General features: G+C 39.9%; 1 protein-coding gene across 3 annotated transcripts in view; it reads right to left on the minus strand.

Moving 5' to 3' along the window:
- Positions 1-21144, minus strand: part of LOC117473143 (potassium channel subfamily T member 1-like) — a 49239-nt gene that overhangs the window by 6429 nt on the left and 21666 nt on the right. Inside the window, exons 5-30 of one of the 3 annotated variants that reach the window (XM_034118638.1) lie at positions 20980-21027; positions 20843-20891; positions 20589-20648; positions 18767-18841; positions 18482-18565; positions 16885-16979; positions 15464-15644; positions 14845-15009; positions 14414-14550; positions 13160-13223; positions 12793-12901; positions 12582-12690; positions 10439-10588; positions 10115-10350; positions 9772-9792; positions 8998-9211; positions 7892-7997; positions 7605-7777; positions 6240-6311; positions 4937-5071; positions 4588-4699; positions 3643-3744; positions 2909-2992; positions 2698-2826; positions 2185-2205; positions 1475-1772 (exon numbers count right to left, since the gene is read on the minus strand). In XM_034118638.1, coding sequence (XP_033974529.1) covers positions 1475-1772; positions 2185-2205; positions 2698-2826; positions 2909-2992; positions 3643-3744; positions 4588-4699; positions 4937-5071; positions 6240-6311; positions 7605-7777; positions 7892-7997; positions 8998-9211; positions 9772-9792; positions 10115-10350; positions 10439-10588; positions 12582-12690; positions 12793-12901; positions 13160-13223; positions 14414-14550; positions 14845-15009; positions 15464-15644; positions 16885-16979; positions 18482-18565; positions 18767-18841; positions 20589-20648; positions 20843-20891; positions 20980-21027 — 3029 coding nt within the window. Of the gene's footprint in view, positions 1-1474; positions 1773-2184; positions 2206-2697; positions 2827-2908; positions 2993-3642; positions 3745-4572; positions 4700-4936; positions 5072-6239; positions 6312-7604; positions 7778-7891; positions 7998-8997; positions 9212-9771; positions 9793-10114; positions 10351-10438; positions 10589-12581; positions 12691-12792; positions 12902-13159; positions 13224-14413; positions 14551-14844; positions 15010-15463; positions 15645-16884; positions 16980-18481; positions 18566-18766; positions 18842-20588; positions 20649-20842; positions 20892-20979; positions 21028-21144 lie in introns of all 3 variants that reach the window. The other 2 variants (XM_034118639.1, XM_034118640.1) reach the window with 2 other exon arrangements.

Here is a 21144-nt window from a genome sequence, read left to right on the forward strand (position 1 = left end):
GTGAATACAACTTAAGTAAATGTTATATTGCTACTTACCTTCATATGTATCACTAAGACAAAACCGGACTAAATGATGTGGTTTGGCTTTTTAACACTTTGTAGCTTCACAAAATCACTGTATACATGCCTCCTGCACCACACTTAGTCAATTTAAAACAAAGCAACCCATAATACATGGGTGGCTCAGTGGGAAGGACAGATAATGTGGGCCATGCCTATAAGGTGCTTTTAAGAGAAGACTTGTTTCAGATTTTCTCAAAACTGAAATATCCTTTAAAGTGGACCTATCATGCTATATTTTAATAATATATTGTAGGGCCATACCTATATAAAACATGTCTGTGAAGTTTTTTTTTTCAAAATACCAAACAGATCATGCATTTTAGCCATGCCTCATTTCGCTCTATTTGCTCTTTTCCAGCCCTGTTTTTGCAAGGGCTGATTCTGTGAGAAGTCTTCTTCGCTGCTTTTGTGGCAGACTACAGCGCCACCTACAGGCCTGGCATATGTACTACAGCGTCTCCAGCGCTTTCGAGCTGCAATGGCCGTGGCCGTGGCCCAACCCCCCATTCCCCTGATAGGTGGAGAGTTGCCCATATAGGCGGAGCTCCCTGTTTCTGACGTCAGAACAATTTCAAATCTGAATCAGCTCCGTTGCAGCCCCGTTTTTAGAGATTTGGGTATGGAGGAAAAGAGAGAGGGTTGTGTTTTCTGACACTTGGTGAGTTCCCTGACACACCGGGGACACATATTCATGTATAAAAGACGTACAAAAGTGCATTTTGCATGATAGGTCCCCTTTAAGTCATGTGACTGTATTTAAAAACAGGCGAAACTGTCCGCATGGCAGTCCAAAATAATAAAATGTCCCTGTCGGATTAGAGGCTGCACTTATTTCCATTATTCATTAATGGATATATTGAAATCATATGAAATCAGAAAGGTGTAATAATGAAACAAAAAGAGCCTCAATTATAAGAATGATTTTGTCTGATGAACAGTCCAACACCCTATAAGATTTAGCATGTATTTACATTTGTGAAGCTGGATCCAAACTGTTTTCAACTCTCATAACTGTACATCGTACATTTAAAAAGTACCACCACAAGTGTACATTTTTAATGCTGAGAATGTCAAGCTACCCCCACTGATGTTTAACTCAACCGATTAAATGATGTCTCCCCCCGGAGGTGCTGTGGCTTTAAAGAAACGTTTAGAGAACTGAGAATCCAATCTGCAAGAAACATTATCATTTCATTACTATTCATTTCAGGCACCTTAGTATTAATTATGATTAAGTACTTGGTGAAAATACCTAAACTAAATTATTAATAAGCTCACATACTCCATTTACCTTGGCTTTACAATAAGTCATATATCATCGACTATAAAAGTGAATTTACTTTGGTCAACGCATCCTAACAATCATGTCTGTCTGTCTAAATGCCTCTGACAGCCCCCCCCCCACTCACCGTATCCCACGGTGGGCAGGCCCAGGTGCTTCATGCGGTTCTTCACCAGCTCCGACAGCTCCTGGCGCTCTGAGCGTCGGTACAGGTTGAGTCTCTGCTGCGAGATGCGCTCCGCCCGGCTCGACGGCTTCACGTTCTTCCTGCTCAGCCGCCGCGCCCACTGCATGCTCTTCTTCCTCAGCAGCGGGTGCTCTGATTGGTCACTGGTGGTGGAGTTCCTGTGGGCCTTCTTCTCCTTCCAGGACTCTCCGCGCACTCGATGCTCCTCGCCCTGCGGCACGTTGATGGAATTCTGAGACTGGGAGGACAGGGAGGCGGTGTTAACGCTGGGTACTGAGAGTGTGTGTGTGTGTGTGTGTGTGTGTGTGTGTGTGTGTGTGTGTGTGTGTGTGTGTGTGTCAAATGTAATTCAATTAAAGGTTTTATTGTCATATGCACAAGGCTACAGTGTAGAATGGCAATGAAAATCTTATGACCTGAGCTCCTCCAACAATCCAACATATATAATAAAAAAATAAAAGTAGTGTGTTTTTGTGTGTGTCTGTTTAACTATATTATATATATATTTTTTAAGATGTACGGTATCTGCTGTGTCATAATTTCCTTTTAAATGCTATTTTCAGGTGCCAGCATTATCAATGTTTCATACTTGTGCTCTTTATGCAAAAGGTTGAGTGAAATATTCAAATTAAAAAGCATCCCACTCTTACCTGTGCATAACTGTCCTTTCCCTGAAACACGAGACAAACAGACATCCAAACAAAAATAAATGCAATGAAAGATGGGGGCATCCAAATCATGCAAAATTATCAAAATCAGAACAGTAAATAGCAAAAATAGAGATGTTACACTATCAAAATGGTCGGAAAATAACACAAGCTAGCATTTGTACATGTTCTCATGTGTTGTTTTGTATACTTGCAACTTATGTAACATGACAAATATTATTTTTAGACTATGATTTCAATTTCATCAAACGCACAGGCTAATGAAATATCTAAAGTAATTGGGGACTTCTTGTTAACAATGTATAATTAGGAAGATGATAAAAGCTAAGCGAGGAAGGCAGAACAGGCATTTCAGGAGAAGAGAAATGATAGCAGGAGAAAATGCAAAGCAAGGAAGAACATCATGATTCTTGTTGAGGTTGAGAAAGGAGAAGGAATGGACAAAACACAAAATGAGGGAATAAATAAATGAGCATTTGATCAAAGTGAACCTGCCTCTGAGGTGGAGAACATGTGGGACTCGGTGCGGTAGATCCCGATGGGGATCTCAGAGCTGGAGGAACAAAGCTTCTGGAAGAGTCTGCCATAGGTCCTGATCCACAGGTCCTCCTCTGTGATCTTCATCTGGGCATGGAGGGAGAGATTCAAAGAGATGCAAGCACAAACTCATTCACTCTCAAATCTAATAAAGTCTGAAGATACTTACAGCACAGAGGTACCCAGAGCCTGGCGTGGTGTCCAGACCCAGAAGAAGCCTCGCTATACCGATCATATAGTCCTTCACAAACGACTGTGGAAATAGAGAATGACTGCGGTGAGAAGAAAGTAAAACAAACCCAGACAAAGAAAACTCCAGCAACAATGACAGATATACATATTTTAATATATTGGGAGAATCAGACCTATTCAATTATTAAAGCAGATGCTCCCGTTCCCTTTTGCTAGACACATCTGTGTGGTCTATTGCAGGATTCTGGAGTCTGAATAACAATCAACCTTTTTATGTATATCTGTTTTGAGTCAGGGCAAAAGGATGTGTCCTTTGAAATATGAGACGTGCCAAAAAATCCCCTTTGAACCAGGAACATTTTTTTTTTCTAATTTTATTCCTTATTTCTTGTGGGTCTGTAAAAAGTTTTAGTGTTGTGAAGTGTGTATGTGGAAGTGTTTTCCATCCAGGACCCAGAGGGCAACACTTTCTGTAATCAGGTTTACCTTTGACATACAACTTGTTTAACTTACAGTAAGTATACTGGATATTATCAGAAAAAAGTTGTCATCAAAAATCCATATTTAAAAAAAGAAAATAATCTTATCCCTTAACCTGCTTCTGGGTTACTTGCTTGGCTGCACAGACATCTAAGATTGATGAAAACAATATATCATTTCTCACGATGAACCCCTATGTTTAACCTCTGAGGTCTTTCCATGTGATCCCACCTGGTACAGCAGTGTGTCCAACATGCTGATGCTGAACACCCTGCCTGCAGCGAAGGGCAGCCGGAACATGAAGGCCAGGTTGGAGCCCTTATCACGCTCTATCTGAAGAGAGAAACAAGAAGGTGTGAGGAAGAGAGCAACCAGATCATACTACCTTTTCCTGATATGTTTGCTGAACTATTGCACCATCTCCAAGAAGAAGTCATAATGAAAAAAGAAAAAGGCCTGTTTTTGAAAAGGTGGAGAGTGTTTTTTAAGTGGGAGAAAAACGACCGATGAGGAATTCAGAAAGGATTAAAAGACTTTGATCGAGAGTCAAGATGAAACTCAGGACCTAAAGTACTTCCTTCTGAAAATTGCAGGGGGAAGAGAAAATAACATGTTTACTACTAAAGACAAATCATAATAGCAAAATACATCTAAAGACTTCGCTTCAGCTCACTCCTATGTTCAAGAGTGATGTTTCACTGTGAGAGAGGAAAAACTAACAGATCCTTCAATCCCTAGTTACATTATATATTTAAATAATAATACAAATAATAATAATAATAACAATAACAAATGGTATTTATGTATTTGTTTTCCTAGGACTAAAACTCGCTTTACAAGTAAATCAAGATTTGTGTTTGAAAAAAAGTCCTAAATCACAATCTGGGTCTAAAAAATAAATAAAATGTATTTCTTTGGATCCTGAACTTTGAAAAATCTGTGACTTATTCAAACTAAAAATAAGTATTTGAACATACTTCTTCAGGTTGAATATCTTTTTTTTAAATTCAGTTTAGCAATGCTTTTCAATAAAACATTTTTGTTTGTATTCACTTTTATATATTACAGGCTATCTTCTATAAAAGCAGCTCTGATCTGCCTTTGGAAAACATTCACACAAGAAGACAAAGTGATAGCCAGCGAGTCTCAAGGTGTTCTCACTTCTCCACAGCTCACCTTCTCCAGTTTGGAGAGCGCGAGCGAGTAGCAGTCCTTGGCTCTGAACTGCATGAACCTCATGTTGGACGGGTGTGTGAGCTCCGTGATGATGCTGAGGCTGGGGAACAGCCTGGGATTAAACAGAGAGGGATGTTAACGCTTTGTGCTGAGGCAGTGATGGATGGTTTTAATCTCTGTTGCTAAGTAAAAGACTACTTTTAACAACAGTACTTTGTCTTAGAGATTAACTCATTCACCAAACTCTGACAAACAAGCATTTACTATAAAGGGAGTTGATCAAGTGGAGTCTGACACAACTACTACAACATGTTCACTGTGTGTTTGTACAAAAATGCTCCCGTGTTACCTAAACATAGTCTGGACGTTAACGATGGTCTTGGCGTCGGCCATGTAGTCCTCCTCAGCGCTCATGGTGCTCTCCTTGTCCACAACCACCAGGTTGTCGGCGTAGATTATTCCACACTGGAGCAGATTGTCCAAGCTGGTCCATTCACAAAACAACAGAGCTTGTTACGTCACGTCAGGAAATATCTGTCCTTAGATAGTATAACAATAATAAAACATACATCTGTAAAGTGCAATTTGTTCTAATAATTTGTTATGTTCACACACGTTAGGAAAAGCTGCATCAATTAATTAAAATAATTGAACGGGTTGCACAAAAAACTTCAGTTCTCATGTAGATTATAGTTGTTTCTAAATATTTACAGCTAGTACATTTTCCAGTGATGACTTGTGGGTATTTACAATGACATGGTATCACTAACATATGACCCTACACTTGATCAGAATGATTTCAATTGAATACCACAATATCTGAAATGATGAAGACACTAAATCACCAAATTCCACTGCAGAGGTTAGCATCGGAGGTGGATGTCTTTTTATGCTAAGCTACCAGTGACTCTGTAAACTTGGTATGATCTAGTTGCATACACGGACATCTTTATCAGGAGAAAGTTAAGTGTAATTAAATATGTCCCCCCTAAAACTGTTATTTTTGGCAATTATGTTCTGATGCAGTGACTTCCTGTTGACATAGCTGATTGCTTATGATGGGACGCACAACCAAACCGCACAGTACTGAAGTCTTTACTGAATAAGCTATTTTATGATTAAAGTTAGCAGCTTGCTACCAGTTACTTAGGAATTAGGAAGGAGTTTACACACAAACTTCATAATGGTTTTACAAACAGCTGGTGTACCCAATCCAGCTGTGCACTTACATTCAACATCTGCTGTCTGTGCTTTGTAATGGATTTTGTGCTTCTGATATCTGCAAACTTTGAGTTTAGGAAGCAGCAGCCTTTCTGTAATACCCTCATAATCCAACTCCTGTCTAGCTGTGCAGTTTTTATTTGAACATGACCTGACAATGTACTGTTGGATGGCTAAATGTTGGAATTTCAATATGCTGGGTCTACACATGCATGGTATTTAATAGTGAATCCTTCCTTTAACCAGACCCTGAAGCTATGTTTTGTGATTGCCAACACCTGCTAAGAATCATATTGCATTTTATTCATGATGCATGCGAGTTGAAATATTGCCAGTAGCTATTATAAAAATGGTAAAACTACCACCTGAAAAACATGAACCACTGAATGAGCTTATTAAGTGAGCAGTTTTTTTATGATCCAAAAACCTACTTATCGATGGTGCCAGCCATGAAGTAGACCATTGGAAAGCAGCAAATGGCCTCTAGGAAGTGGTTGTCTGGCCTGCGGGAGACAAGAAACATTATGATGCTCACACACTCATCATTTCTGTAAAACCCCGGAGACAGATGATGTCACTGATGCTGTAATTCATTTAAATGTGTTTGTGGATCAGGACAGGGCAAATGCTGTTTGAATTGTATTTGATGGTTTATTAGGCAACAAGAGGGGAACAGTATATGTTTATTCCTTAAATTCAAGGGTAGGATGTAACTGGTTGCTATGGAAACCCCTTAGGGTCTCACTATCATGGCTCTCTGTCTGAGCGGTTTATCAGTTTTAGCGCCGTAGAGATTTGGCCGAAGTTATTGATGCTTTTTTAGAACACACACACACACACACACACACACACACACACACACACACACACACACACACACACACACACACACACACACACACACACACACACACACACACACACACACACACACACACACACACACACACACACACACACACACACCACACACACACACACACACACACACACACACACACACACACACACACACACACACACACACACACACACACACACACACACACACACACACACCACACACACACACACACACACACACACACACACACACACACACACACACACACACACACACACACACACACACACACACACACACACACACACACACACACACACACACACACACACACACACACACACACACACACACACACACACACACACACACACACACACACACACACACACACACACCTCTTGAGAAAGAGAGGTTGTTTATGAATAATGCGAAATCCATTTCTTGTTTTATCTTAAAGCAAAGCTAACCAATATTTCTACTGAAAGCAATTTGGTTGCTCCAAATTGATAACATAAAAAAGCACTTCCACATGAGACCGCAAACAAATGCAAAAAATAAACACAAAAAGGTACACATTTTTTTTAAATAATAATAATAATAACAATGTTAACATATTTTGTTTTATATCTGGAAGCAAGGTTAACCCATATATTTCTACTGCACGTAATTCTTTCCGCAACTCTAAATATCCCCTGTAAAAAGGAGCAGATGATTTTGTACCTACGGTATGTCAAAATCTCAAATAGCAATTATTTGTTTTACTACCACTAATCATTTATCAATAATAATGTAGAATTATTGTTCATTAGTCTACTAGCAAGATACTGGTTTAGGTACATGTGTAAGGGGCACATTACTATGTGGGTTTTTGAAGTTATTGTGGAAATGTCAGTGAGTTTACATCCCTGTAGGAGTAAGAACAAACGTACAGGACGGTTACAAGTCTTACGGGTAGTCCAGCAGCAGCACTATGGGGTTGAGCTCCTTCCTGGGCCGATAGTAGGCGCGCAGAGGGACGATGAAGTTGTAGAGCCCGTTTCCCGCCGTCTCTGCAGACACTATAATCAGCTTATTCTTGAAGCCGTATGCTTTGGCATCCTCAAAGCTGCTGTGTGTGCAGCCCTGACAGACAGACAATCAGAGAGGGAGTCAGTCAGGTTTAAGATAAGAAGTGAAAGTGTTTGTGGTTTATTTGTGAGCTGTTTTTATTCTTTTTTTCCCTGCGTTTAAATTTACCTTGTCGAGACGAAGGCAGCAGAATTGAGCTTTCTGTGGCAGGAGGTGGCACAGAGTGGGGGAGCTGCCGATGTAGGGTGAGTTGGGAGGGTAACCCTTCACAAAACTGTTGGTTAACAAACAAGAATATCAGGGGGAAAAAACAGCAAACAATACAGACTTATTGTGCAGATACCTTTTTGTCAAATTTCCACTAGAAATGACCATCTCAGAACTGAGTATCCTTCCTCTCCACATTTATCAAAAAACAGTCGCTTAAACACATCTTATTAGTGTGGATTATTATTGAAAAACTAGCTATACACGAGGGTATAAAGGGAGTATAACTGCACAGCTCTTCACTACTTTCATTATTATTCTATCATTCTCATTTTGTGTTTGCATCAAGTGTCAATTTGGTTCTGTGTCCTTAAATCAGTTTCACAATGCCCTCTAGTTTACCGATAAAATAGATTTCTATAAGAAGCATCCACAGCCTGATCGCCACATGGGGGCACTGTGAGACCTTGAGCAGCTCAGTGTGTTTGCTGCAAACTTGATCTCCCTTACTTCTGTGTCTGACATTTCTTTAAAGAAGACACAATGTCATGGGGCGCAGTTTTAGAGGCTCAGAGGTTAGGAGGACTATGTAATGTCCAACCTTACGAGACCCAATAATGTTCAAAAATAAATGGGCTGAGGTTCAGAGGCCCCGATCTGTCCTGAAGGTAACACATAAAGGAAGAATAGAATATGCAGATAGCCCGATTCCTGGCTGAATTGCTACCATGGCGACTGGTCAATGAGCGTTGAGGGGTGAGGATCAATGCAAGGACACACAACAGTAGACATCACTCGAGAGGGGAAAGTGCTGACCCTCCCCGTCATGACACACACATTCATCACAGCCATGTCCGTACTTTACAGCCTCATGACACACAGATTACACACCTATTCCAAACCCATCAATCTCTCCTCCTACAACCACTGAGACGTGACAAAGAGCAAGAGGGCAGGAGACATCAATCAAGAGATACAAGCCTCCACAGTGAGGACATTTCACTTTTTTTTTTTTTACAGCCACCAACCTTCCGAAACCAGCAAGTCTCTGCATCAATATCACTTACTCTGAGCCTACGGATCCCTCCTCGTCTGATTGATTGTTCTCGTCCTCTGATTGGTCGCTGAGGAGGTCGCAGGGCAGGATGGCGGAGGAGTCCGCGATCTCCAAGACGGGCGCGATGCTCGGCCGGCGGCTTCCAGCGCCGTTCTCCGTCGGCAAGGTCAGCTTGCTGCTTTCCTCGGGAGGACTGGGGTTCTGGAGATCAATGGCCACAGTGCCTGGAAATAACACAGGGTTATGTTTGCTCCGCTAACTACGCAGTCATTCAGACACAGCATGTGCAGCACTCTCACTGTAATGATATGTCAACTGTGAACCCATAACCATTTTATCTCAGAGAACACTGAAGGCCTGTTCATTATGTGAAGTAAATAAGGTCCATGTTAAGACATACACAAAGAAACACACACACACACACACACTTAGTTGACCTTGAGGAACAAAATGATTGCTTTCTGTATCCTGCGACTGTACTTGGGCTTTAAAAACAGCATGCAAAATCTATTGACATTGTGTGATTGTCAATAAATCCTTAAAAAATACATCATATTTGGCTGTTATATGATGTATGATATATGCATTACATATATCAGGCATATCAGATACATGGTATATGCAAAAACACATATATCCTTTTTTTTTTTATGTAATAATGGGATTTTGTTTTTTAAAAGACAGTGAAAATAAAAACTTGTATAAACTGTATATCATAGTAACATTTCAAAAATGTCTACTGGTATTTCAGTGTTAAAAAGTGATGCATCATGCACAAACTTACCATATGCAGTGGCCTGATCAACTTTCACAGGTCAAAGAAAAAGCACAACACAATAATGTCAGCCAAGAAAGTAAAATAGGCATGTAAGAAAGAAGTCATGCATAACAGTCAGCGGAAGCATACAGCATCACCAAGGCAGCCAGCACTCACAATCTCTCATTGTGAGTGCAGTTCAGGGTCAGAGAAACACAACAAAAGCATCCACTTTCTCTGCGGACATGGAAAATCTTTCAACCAAACAAATGTGAAACCGTCTACAACTCGCAACACTACAATCATCCTCAATCTTCCTTTCATTATCGACTTCTAAAAAGATGTTTCTGCCCCTGACTCTCGGTCTCACCCATGCTGGCGATGATGCTGTGCACGGGCAGCCTGGAGGGGGCGTCATAGAGGCCGCTGACGGGTATGCCCTTGTTGTGCTTCTCTTCCTGTTTGAAGATGAAGGCAGAGTTCTCCTCCTTGGTGATGTTGATGTAGTAGCAGGTGTCGGGGGCGGCCATGATGTGGCGGGGGCCGGGGTTCAGGAGGATGCTCTTGTTGTCCTCCCTCTTCACTCCGATTAAACACACACCGTACCTGAGGGGTAAGACAGGTATGCAAGGTTTAAAGTCTAATGATATCACTGTAATGTGTCGGGATTAAACTAGTGGACGTTTTTACTAACTTCTTGTGGGCGTGGAAGGATGCGTAGGTGAAGCTCTTTCCATCATATTCCCCAAAAAACTTGCTGTCACACAAGCGGATGTGGTAGACCTCGTTTCCAGAGCAGCGTCCGTAGATCCTCTGCCACTGCTCCGGGGACAGCTGCCCCTCCCTGAAACAGCATTATCATATTATATACTGCTTGAACCACAGAGACACAAAATGTCTGATTCCTACAATGAACGAATGAACTGTTGGCCAAACAACAGTCTTGTTAGGAAAAAGTATGGCTTAAAAGTAATTTACATATGCCGTTACTAATTCCCCAGATTTGAGCTGAACTAAAAACCCATCGGACCTTTTCCAAGCCACATATCATTTTCACATTTTTTTTTTTAAAAAGTACTTTCAAAATAAAAAAACATCTTTAAAAAATAAATAATAATAATAAAATGTACAATCAGTTCTAATAAAATTACATTTTAGTTATAAACAGAGGCCTCTACAATAATAAATACACATTTCAGAAGTTAAGACCAGAGTTTGTGGCTGGTAGTATTTGTTAAAATGAAGTTTGCAATAAGTCAGGGCAGGTTCAGGATGCGCAACTATTAAAACCCAAAGACCGGCATTACACTAGGAGCCAACACGTGATATGAATAACTTTAAACTCCATTTGACAGCAGACTAAAATGAATTGGAAGAGGGAAATGACTAAAGTACTAAAGAATGAGGGACGGCCACACAAAAAGAACTATAACACACTTCAGACTTTATTTGGTACCTAACAGCTTTCATTTCCACAATCTGGTTGACCTTTTTGAATTGCAATTTATTTATGCAATTCATGTCCTTCATAACCTCTAATCAAAGTGATAATGTTTATATAGCCACCAGCCAAAAATAAGTCCACCCACATTCCCTATCACCTTCACAGCCCCTCTGCAGCTTCCCCTAATGGAAATAAAAAATTGATGTGCCTCGTTTCTGCTCAGGACAGCAGTGAAGATATAGTGGCCACCTTGCACAGAATATGAAAAATTCAGACCGATTTATTGCCGAGCAGGAACTTTGGTGACGTAAACTGACTGGACAGTAAAAAGTTTCTCCAGAGGCTGACAGTACAGTATTCAGCTCTGCAGAGACACACACCAGGTACAGTCTGTAGGACTGTAAACAAGCTGCTGTCATCTTTGTTTCTATCAATCATCCAAGCAGAATTGAATCTGTCGACAGGAATGATTACTCAAAGAGATATTGAACATTAAAAGAGCACTCAAAGTAAGATGAGTTCAACGTTTACTTAACAAAAACTTTTCTTGGAGGTTGAACTGCTTTAGAAGCATTACTAATGAGTCATTGGTTCGTTTTAATCTCAATGAATGGAGCCAAGGTACAAAAGTAATGTTAGGCTGAGACGAGGTCATCTTCTCTTGCTATTGTTTCAAAAAAATGAAGCAAAAACAAGTTAACAACATCTCTAAGTGGCTTTGCTGATTTCTTCAAAGCTGGGAACACTAATGACAGTAAAAACAAAACAAATGTTTAAAGGAATTGTTCAACTTGACAGAGTTTCACCGCTTTCCTGCTGCAAAAATGTGAAAATATTAATACTTCTCTCATGTGCACAAGACGATGAAGCCAGGATAGTTAGCTTAGCTTAGCTTAGCATAACCACTGGAAACAGCCTCTCTATTAGCATCTCTAAAGTGTTACTACATAGTCTCTTGTTTGTCTAATCCATTCAAAAAACAGTTTGTAGGCAAAATTGTTCGCTTTGGACAAAGCAAGCTCTTTCTCCTCCATTTCCAGTCCTCATGCTAAGCTAAGCTAGCCGTTGCATTAAATCTAAATGACAGATACTAGAGTCCCATAATTTTGATCATCCAACTCTTGACAAGCTAGTCTTATTCCTCAGAGGTAAACATTCAAACAATTCGATTACTTTGGCTGCAAGACCACATTCCTCTATTTGATAACTAAATATTGCAATACAACATAGTAGGCTATAGCAATACAGTACATGTATAGCATTTTGTCGAGATCCAGAACCATAATGATAACTTGTACAGTTATAAAAAGGATATTCTGACTGTGGCTGTCACTGTAAATCCATAATTGCTAATGTTAGTAGCAGTAATTGTAAAACAGTAGCGTGTACTCACTGTCCTCTGGAGGTGTGAACCAGCAGTGTGACCAGGGTAGACGTGGCGGGACACACACAGTTCAGCGCCAACATGGCATACTTGAACTCCTCCTCACATACTACATGATCTGATTGAAAAGGATAAATCGCAACAATACATTACATCAAACTTAAAACAATTATGCGTAAATGACTTTGTTTTGGCAGGTTGGTAGCCTTTTTGCACTTACCTGCAAACTTAACATGGAACTTATTTTCAGGTTTGAGAATTTGGACGTACAGAGGGCAATTTGGAGCAAAATCTTTTGCAGCCCAAGCCCTCAAAATAGTCTGGTGATCCTGTGGGAGAAGAAATAGCTCCGTTTCATTCACCCAGTGGCTCATTTGTAAAAGCAATCTGGATTTGATGGAGCATAAAGTTGCCTCAGTGACTTGTGTGTGAGCTCCCTAATCTCAATGGCAGGTACAATATAATCACAACATTATTTGAATATCTCAAACCCTCTCGGCTACTGTATAATGGAAGGAGAGTGTGAAGGGAAATTGCTCCGTTCAAATATTGTTATACAAATACTGCTCCCTGTAGATTAGACTCACAGCAGCAGTTCGGTCGACCTCATTCCTGCTGCTGAGGATGAAGCAGGCCTCAGCATCGTCCATCCTGAGCAGAGAAACAGAGGAACAGAGAGAAACACAGGTTAGGGAGGAGAACATTCAACCAAACGTTAAATTAAATATCTACGGAGATCAATGCTTTAAAAAAAAAAAAAGCTACGAGTGCTAATGCCCTGTGACGAAGGCTGAAAAGGTTAAGCTGCATTCTAGCATGAAAACCATCTGCTGTTGTGTGACATCGGAGCGTACTGTCAGCAAAACGCAAGGGGGGAAAAACTCATATGTTCTCTAAACGAAAATGTTTCAGCATGGCATGGCTGATCCTTCCATTAGGCTTACCTGCGCGGGTGATTTTATTGATAACATATCAGTGGGTGAAATTGCCATAAATGTGCATCACCTGCACAATTGTGCACATTGAAGAGGGGCTCAATGGAAAAGGGTCCGGCCTCCTGGACAGATTCATGATTTACAATTCACGCTGTTATACTGAGACACCATTCCACTGGCATCACATTATAAGCTGCAAAACGTCTGAAAGCCAAAAGCAATCTCCCCTGAAGCGATAGTAAAAGCCTGAATGGTGGTGCAGTATTTTGTAGGTACAGAGACAAAACTAACAGGTCGCACAGCTTCCGATGGGATCCATCACGGTACATTGCTGCCTGTCTTAGGTGGCCTTTGATGTGAGCAGATGATCAGTGTCGAGTGAAATCCCATTACACTGATGTGCAGGCAGAGGGCAGTGAAGTTAACTTGTAAGTACCTCATCCTCCATACGCACTTCAAGGACATGGATTTGCCAGTGGGGGACTTAAACTTTCCATTTACATCTAAAGCAATTTGAACATTCTTATTAACAACCTAAAATGAATAGAATCTAGATGATGTGCTAGATTTAAAGTCAAACCTCTCAAAGACATGACAATCCCCTCTTAATGGCAGACATTAACATGGTGCCAGGTTCCACAGTGGGATTTTTCGACTGAAATGCCATTTTGTTTTATTTCATTCATTAAAATCGCACGTGTGCAGAAATTAAGAGGTGTTGTACCAGGCTCTACCAACCAACCAACCAACCAACCAACCACCAAGTGCATGTATGCAGTTTTATAAAGACAGTTGGAACGGCACATCATCTTTTATGTGGAAACAACATACAGTAGTGTATTTTTGTCCGTCTTTATGTCTTTGTGCTGGTCTGAAGGTAAGCATGCATGCCACGTTTTCACTCACTTGGCCCTCATCAGGTCCTGGTCTTTCAGGGCCGATCCCTGCAGGTAGATGACCCTCTGGGACCATAAAGGGATTTGCAGGATACGGCGAACCTGAATGTCTATCTCTGTTGGACACAGGATCACCACATAGTAGTCCTGAAAAACATGGGATATACATCAATTTGACTTAAATCACGCTGCAGGTTTTATTTTATGTGTGTGGGATTGTACATTAAGCATTTTACTTCTTCAGCATATGTCATTTATGTGGAAAATTCCCTTCATGCATCTGTCCTGAATAAGTCAATTTTATTATCTATAAATCTACAGTCATTATAGTCCTGCTTGCTGCATAACCATTCTTATTCTGAAAGTAAAAAGCCTCCTTTAGGGGTACTTAAATATGACTACATAGTTAACTCCCTGAAATGAAATCCACTGTGTTGGTACCTGTAGTCTGGGATGAGCGTAGAACTCGTTGAGGAAATCCATCAGGAGGTCAATTTTCAGCGAGCTGACACACAACACCACGTGCTTCTCCGTCTGCGCCCGGTGGCGGCTGTAGTTCCCTCCTAACTTCTGGCTCTCCATCCACAGGTATGCTAGTTCTTCAAACTGACACAATGGTAACAACATTGACGTGATGTCAAATATAACAAGACTGAGATTAATAATAAAAGAAAGATAGATTTTCTGTCTGGACACAGACTCTAAAGCAATAGTTTGCCAGCAGCAGGAGCTCATTCCTAACTACTATCCCTCACCCTCTATCTCTGCAGTGACAGGTAACATTTAAAATGATGGACCCGTTTGTTATCTCAAGCAAGTAGGTAGATTTATGCAGCTAGAGTGAGACAGAATGACCTTTCTGAGCACTTAGTTAAATGTTATATTTGATGCAGCAAGTGATGGCTTAATATTGAATGATATCCCCTGAAAGGTGATCAGTACATCAGCAGCACATCGTGAGAAACTCTGATGAAAAGACAGGGTCTGTTGCTAAAATGTGAATCCCCTCACTGCACTTTGGGAACAAAACAGAGTTGAGTTTGCCTTACAGGGTCATTACCTGCAGTGGGAGAACCACCAGGGCAACACAGATGAGAATGACCACCAGCAGCTGGGAGGGCCAGATTTGTGGCGTGACATCCCCGTAGCCCACTGTGGAGAAGGTGACGATGCAGAAATAGAACGAGTCGAACAGGGTCAGGCGCTTCCCGGCTCGCTCTAGATGCTGGATCCCACAAGCTCTGCAGAAAGAAGAGACATCATACTCAATGATCCTCAATACAGACATGTCTCCTATGGGTAAAGATCATTTGAATGTGTATCCTACAATGTTAGTGTGTTTTAGCCTCGCAAACTGGATATCAAATCCAATTTGCTGAAGTTTAAAGAGCATCAGAGTAAATATCAGTTTTTCAATTAAAGTGACAGCATTGATTGCGCTGTCAGTTCCAGCTCACTGCCTGTGACAATTCATTTGTGATGGAGATTGAATGAAACCCTGAGGCTCATGGGAGTTGAGATGTCTCAGTGGAAAGAGTAGAGAGGCTGCTGAGTGATGGCCAAGGCACAGTGATTCTGTTGAAGAGCTAAAGGTCAGCTGAAGCAACAGCTTTGATTCAAATACATTTGAGTTATAAAAGGGTAGATCAATGAGACATAAGACATAAAGAAGGATGGGTTCTTCTCTTAATCTAACACCTTTACTGCTATGTTGTCTTGTTGATAGTGTTTTTCACATCGGCTCAGTATTTTATTGGTCACAATCGTTCAGAATGCAAGATAACAAATGAAATTATTTGCGTTATATTTTTTGAATATTTTTGTAATTACAATTTGCTCTTTCCAAGCACATCAGGGGTCTTCTGGGATCTTAAAATGTCTTAAATTGAATTGTATGAAATGTAGGCCTAAAAATGTCTATTGTAAATTAAATACTTAAATATAATAGAATAAAGGCTCTGCAATAATCAAGGTTTGTCAAAAAGTTTGGTTTTCTTTAGCTAAAATCATATTACCCTTGTACTTTTTAACATAGTCAATAAATTCACACATAATCCTAGGAACTAGTTTCATTCATAGGCAGCTCATTTTACTTCTCACTTCTTCCAGCATGACCTCAAAATACAATTGGGTATTACATTACATTCCAACTGGCTTCATAATATTAGCTTACTTACTCTTTACATTATATTTGTTAGGCTTTTTCATGGTATCTTTCAGTTAAATGCTATCTTGCCAGAAATTCTGTGCCAAAAGCACGTCTGCTCAATAGCACTACATTTTAAATCTCTATTATTATAACATGTATAGCTTTTTCCAAATATTCTCAGGCTAGCGTCGACATTCACAATACCTTCTGCACTAGAGATAATATTTTCTGGGTCATGTTGTACACAGCTCAGAAAACAGTGTGGGTCAGTAAACTGGTCTGAAAACTGTAATGGTCAGAGATGCATGTCTGAAGAAGAGAGGCTCACTCACCCGGTGAAAACCAGACACAGTAATGTGCAGATGAGGATGAACACCTGGTTGAACATGGCAGAGTGAGTCCTCTGGATGGCACGATGGAAGTCATTCTGGACAAAAGAAGAGAGTTCATTGTAACCATATCCAGACCAATGAGTGCAACATTAGAAATATTTCCAATCTAGATGACCAATTATAACATTGAGAAGTCATCAATGCAATTTCAATCAAAACTTAAGTCAAACATTACTAGAAAAAGTGAGCTATTGTCTTGACCTTGAAGATGGACTGGATACAATTTACAAAAATCTGCCATACATTGTTCAAACACAATCTTTATCCAACAACACTGTCCCCCCTTTTTACACCATATTGTACTTCCTGCTAAGCCATCTTGAAAGCTCATGAGCTCACGACTCATTTTCAGTTGGACCTTGTTAGCATGTTCTGCCTGCCACCGCCTCCCCAAATGTCCTTGCTTTCTCTCCATGTGCTGCGCTGCTTGGCCTCAGATTCTACCATCTGCCAAACTACCGCTTTGGCATGAGGCTCTTACTGTCATGGCCTCATCCGAATCACAGCGAGACAACACACTACACCAGTTGGATATCATCAAATAGCTTTGAATTCCATGTACCAGTCACTTTGCACCTATGGTTAAACCTGGACAATAGTAACACTGAAACAGCAGGTTTATGTGCACCTGGCGTTTGTATCCCTGCTGTGCTTATGCTACAAGTGTTAGGTGTTTTTTTTCTGTTTGTTTTCCTCATGCACTTGACACTCTTTTTTTGAATTAGGCTCCCCTGTTGTTTGCTCTGCTTTCGTTTAAAAAAAGTGTTGTGGTCTCCCCTAAAAATAGTTTGGGGGAAAATATATTTTTTCCAGACCAAAATATAACTGATCTCTGTCAGGGCAACATACTCTCATCTGACCTGGCAACACAGATCATTAGTGTGTCAAAATGTAAAAGCAAGGTTCGCTCAATAGTTAGTTTGAATATCTAATGTTAACCCCAATCAGGAAACAGGATATACCATTTCATACAGTTGTTCTCACTTTGATATAGAACATATTTAGTAATAGTAGCTCTCTTTATATCCATACAGATACATAACTGAACAAAATGCTTTTAATAAGGATGTGCCTCTGTTCCATCTAAAACTAATCACCCATAATAAACTCATTGAATTTCTTTTTAATCTTTTTTTTCTTTTTACAAACAGTTAGCTTTGTTAACCTGAGAATGTAGTTGTGTTGGTGTGATACCCAATAACTAGCCAGCAGGCTAACTTATCGAAGTAGCCAGCGCTAATGCAATATTACACATCTATGTATTTAACAACACTAGCTTCAAAAGCATACATTGACACATTGGTTCACAATGTTAGCTCAATTAAGTTCTCTTCATACAGCTTGATTGTATAATCCCATTTAGCTCTCATAGCCAGCTCTCTACTATAAGGGTATCCAATATGGCCACCACAAGAAAGATAAGTACCATCGAAGCCCTCAGAGATAAAAGACAAACAAACATGTTCTGTGTGCTCTCTTTTATGTAATACAGCAACAGTTTGCACAATATAAGAAACACATTATTGCGAATACTTACAATCATGTTCTCCAGGGCACCTTTGGCTAGCCAGCAGTTGAGAAATACAGGAACGAATATGTTTCTCAATGGACACCAGAAGATCTTTAGGAAGGAAGAAAGGTGTAATACATCAATGGAATAAAATCACAAATATAAATCATAATACAGGAAAGTCAATGAAGACAATTAATATGCCCTTGGATGAAAGATGGTACACATGAAACCAAAATGACCTTGATCATGCATTAGTAAATCCTTTAATGGACCATATTGATTGCCAAGGCGTTCAAATAAATAACTTACTGTGATTATAAATGGCACTGAATTGATCATCTCCAATATGAAGGAAATCTGGAAGATCTGCTCCCAAATGTTACCCTGGAAAGGAATGATGGAAAATAATGAATTGAACCATTAGAGCGCAGATGGTTTTGGAGAGAAGTGTAATACCAGAAATAATGATGATAACAATAATAATAATACATTTAATTTCTAAGCGCTTTTTTTTCCAGGCGCTCAAAGAGATAACAATACCATAAAACAGGCAAGAGGACAACAGATTATTATGTTGAGTTGTAAATCCCACCAATTAAACCTGCTTCTTTGATATTAATATTTTCAGTATTGATCAGAGTCTATAAAAGCAATAATGGAGAGGTCAGTAATTAATGTTGGGTCCAGAAACAACACTTCTCATTGACCTGTTTTTTTCCCAAAAAATTGCTTGTTTTTATTGCATGACAATGGTGCAGACACTTAATTATTATCACAATCTTTGTTATTCAAAATCACAACAAAATGTCTCCAGATTGTACGACTTTAATGTTCAAAGTGAACTCTGCAAAGTATGCTTAATGTTCTACTGTTGCTTTTATGTTCTCTGAATGAAGTTAATTAGTTCCCTTGCATAACTGGAATATGAATGATGTAATTGGTAACGCCTAGTTCTAACAGCACATCTAAAAAAGCCAAGATCATACAACAAACAATAAAATATGACTGCCCCCAATCCACGGAGTGAGACTGACTACAAATCCCATATTGAGTGCACAGCAGAGTTTGAAATGAGCTGTTTGGTGGTGGCTTCTATGATAGAGCTATTAAAAAGCTTGGTAGGGAAAAATAAAAGCTTGAAAACGTTTTACAAGGCTAAATTACATCATCAGAAAAAAAAAAGAAAATGCAGTCCTGATCTTTCAAATGATAGCAAACTATGCTAGGGCTAGCTGAAACAATTACATTAACCCTTTTGCATTTTTTCTTCCTGTACAGTAGTTGTGGTTGTGCTAATGTTGACGTTAGTTTGCTAAGGATATAGCATACTGCAAAGAGTTTTGCTCCTTAATATTACAGTTATACAAAATAAAGTGCTGTTTTATCTTGGTGGAGGTTGTGTGGTGTGGATGTGATATAATACACTACTTTGATTTATTAATGATAAATGAAGTGCTAATGCTAAATATACCAGAGCGGCATGTTAACATTATTTAGTAATATAGCATCGAGCTAGGCGCACAGGATTTTAACTGTAATAAATATTTTTTTCCACAATGGATCTCAGTAACCGGATGTTTGCTTGAGCTCTGCACATACTTTTGGAACCATTTCATACATTTTTGTATGGTAATATTGTGGGTTATATTTCTAGTGTTACTGGAATAAGTTACATTGCAAGGTCTTTTTAAATATATGTGTCCACCTCATTAAAAGACACATTACTGTATATGAAAGGGAAAAAACTCCCTCTGCCTTTGTGTGCTCATTAGCAGTAGAGGAATATCACACAAAGACTGCCCTTTTCTTTTTGTGAAATCTTGAGTTCATTACGATAAAAGTCTGCTCTTTAAATACGTAGTATATACGCACCAAAGTGCACCTTTAGAGGAAGCTCATGAATCAAAACAGCACTTCCAGCCCTGCAAACTAACTAGTCCAAAATGATTGTAAAAGTCTTCTGGCCCTGTGTCTTGAACAGCTTGGCCTCGGCATTGGCACTTGGACTGGACATTAAGAGGTGTGTGCCGGTAAGAGAGAGAACAGACTGTGTGCCGGACTTTGATCCGACAGCTGTAAGACATCAGCTCGGATTAAAAAGAAAAACTGTCTACTGTGGATGGACCCTTACCTTGTAGCTGAGATATGTGATTAGCATGGTCTCCAAGAAACTGATTAAGGCCACTGTCACCTGCAGCAAAGGGGAGAAGGAGATTAATGAACCCAGCAACTGCAAACTCATGTCTTCTGGCTGCTCAACCTAAATGCAAGGCTTTTAGCTAATACATGGCTGCTAGTGCGTTGGATTGAATCCTGCATTAAGCCTCATTTCATGCAGGGGAATTTGATTTATGTGCACTTTCATTGTTATGTTATCCGCCTCACCTGTATCGCCCATACAGGTTCCCGTCTGGTAACCCAGAAAATCACACACCTGTCAAAAACCAGAAGACGCTTTATGTCCAGGTAGACAATAAACTCACTTCAGTTTAGAATTAAATGCCATTTTGATCGAAACATACCAGTTGATATCTGCCGAGTCTGCTGTACTGTTATTCTGACATTTTGCACTGTAGAGAAAAAAAAAAGTGAGAACGTGTGTGTGGATGTGAGTGGAAGCACACCCGCTGGGAAACACTCCCATCAGTTTGTATGTTGCAATAAAGAACAAACTCAACGTGTGTATA

This window comes from Trematomus bernacchii, unplaced genomic scaffold (assembly GCF_902827165.1).
Source record: "Trematomus bernacchii unplaced genomic scaffold, fTreBer1.1, whole genome shotgun sequence".
Classification (NCBI taxonomy): Eukaryota; Metazoa; Chordata; class Actinopteri; order Perciformes; family Nototheniidae; genus Trematomus; species Trematomus bernacchii.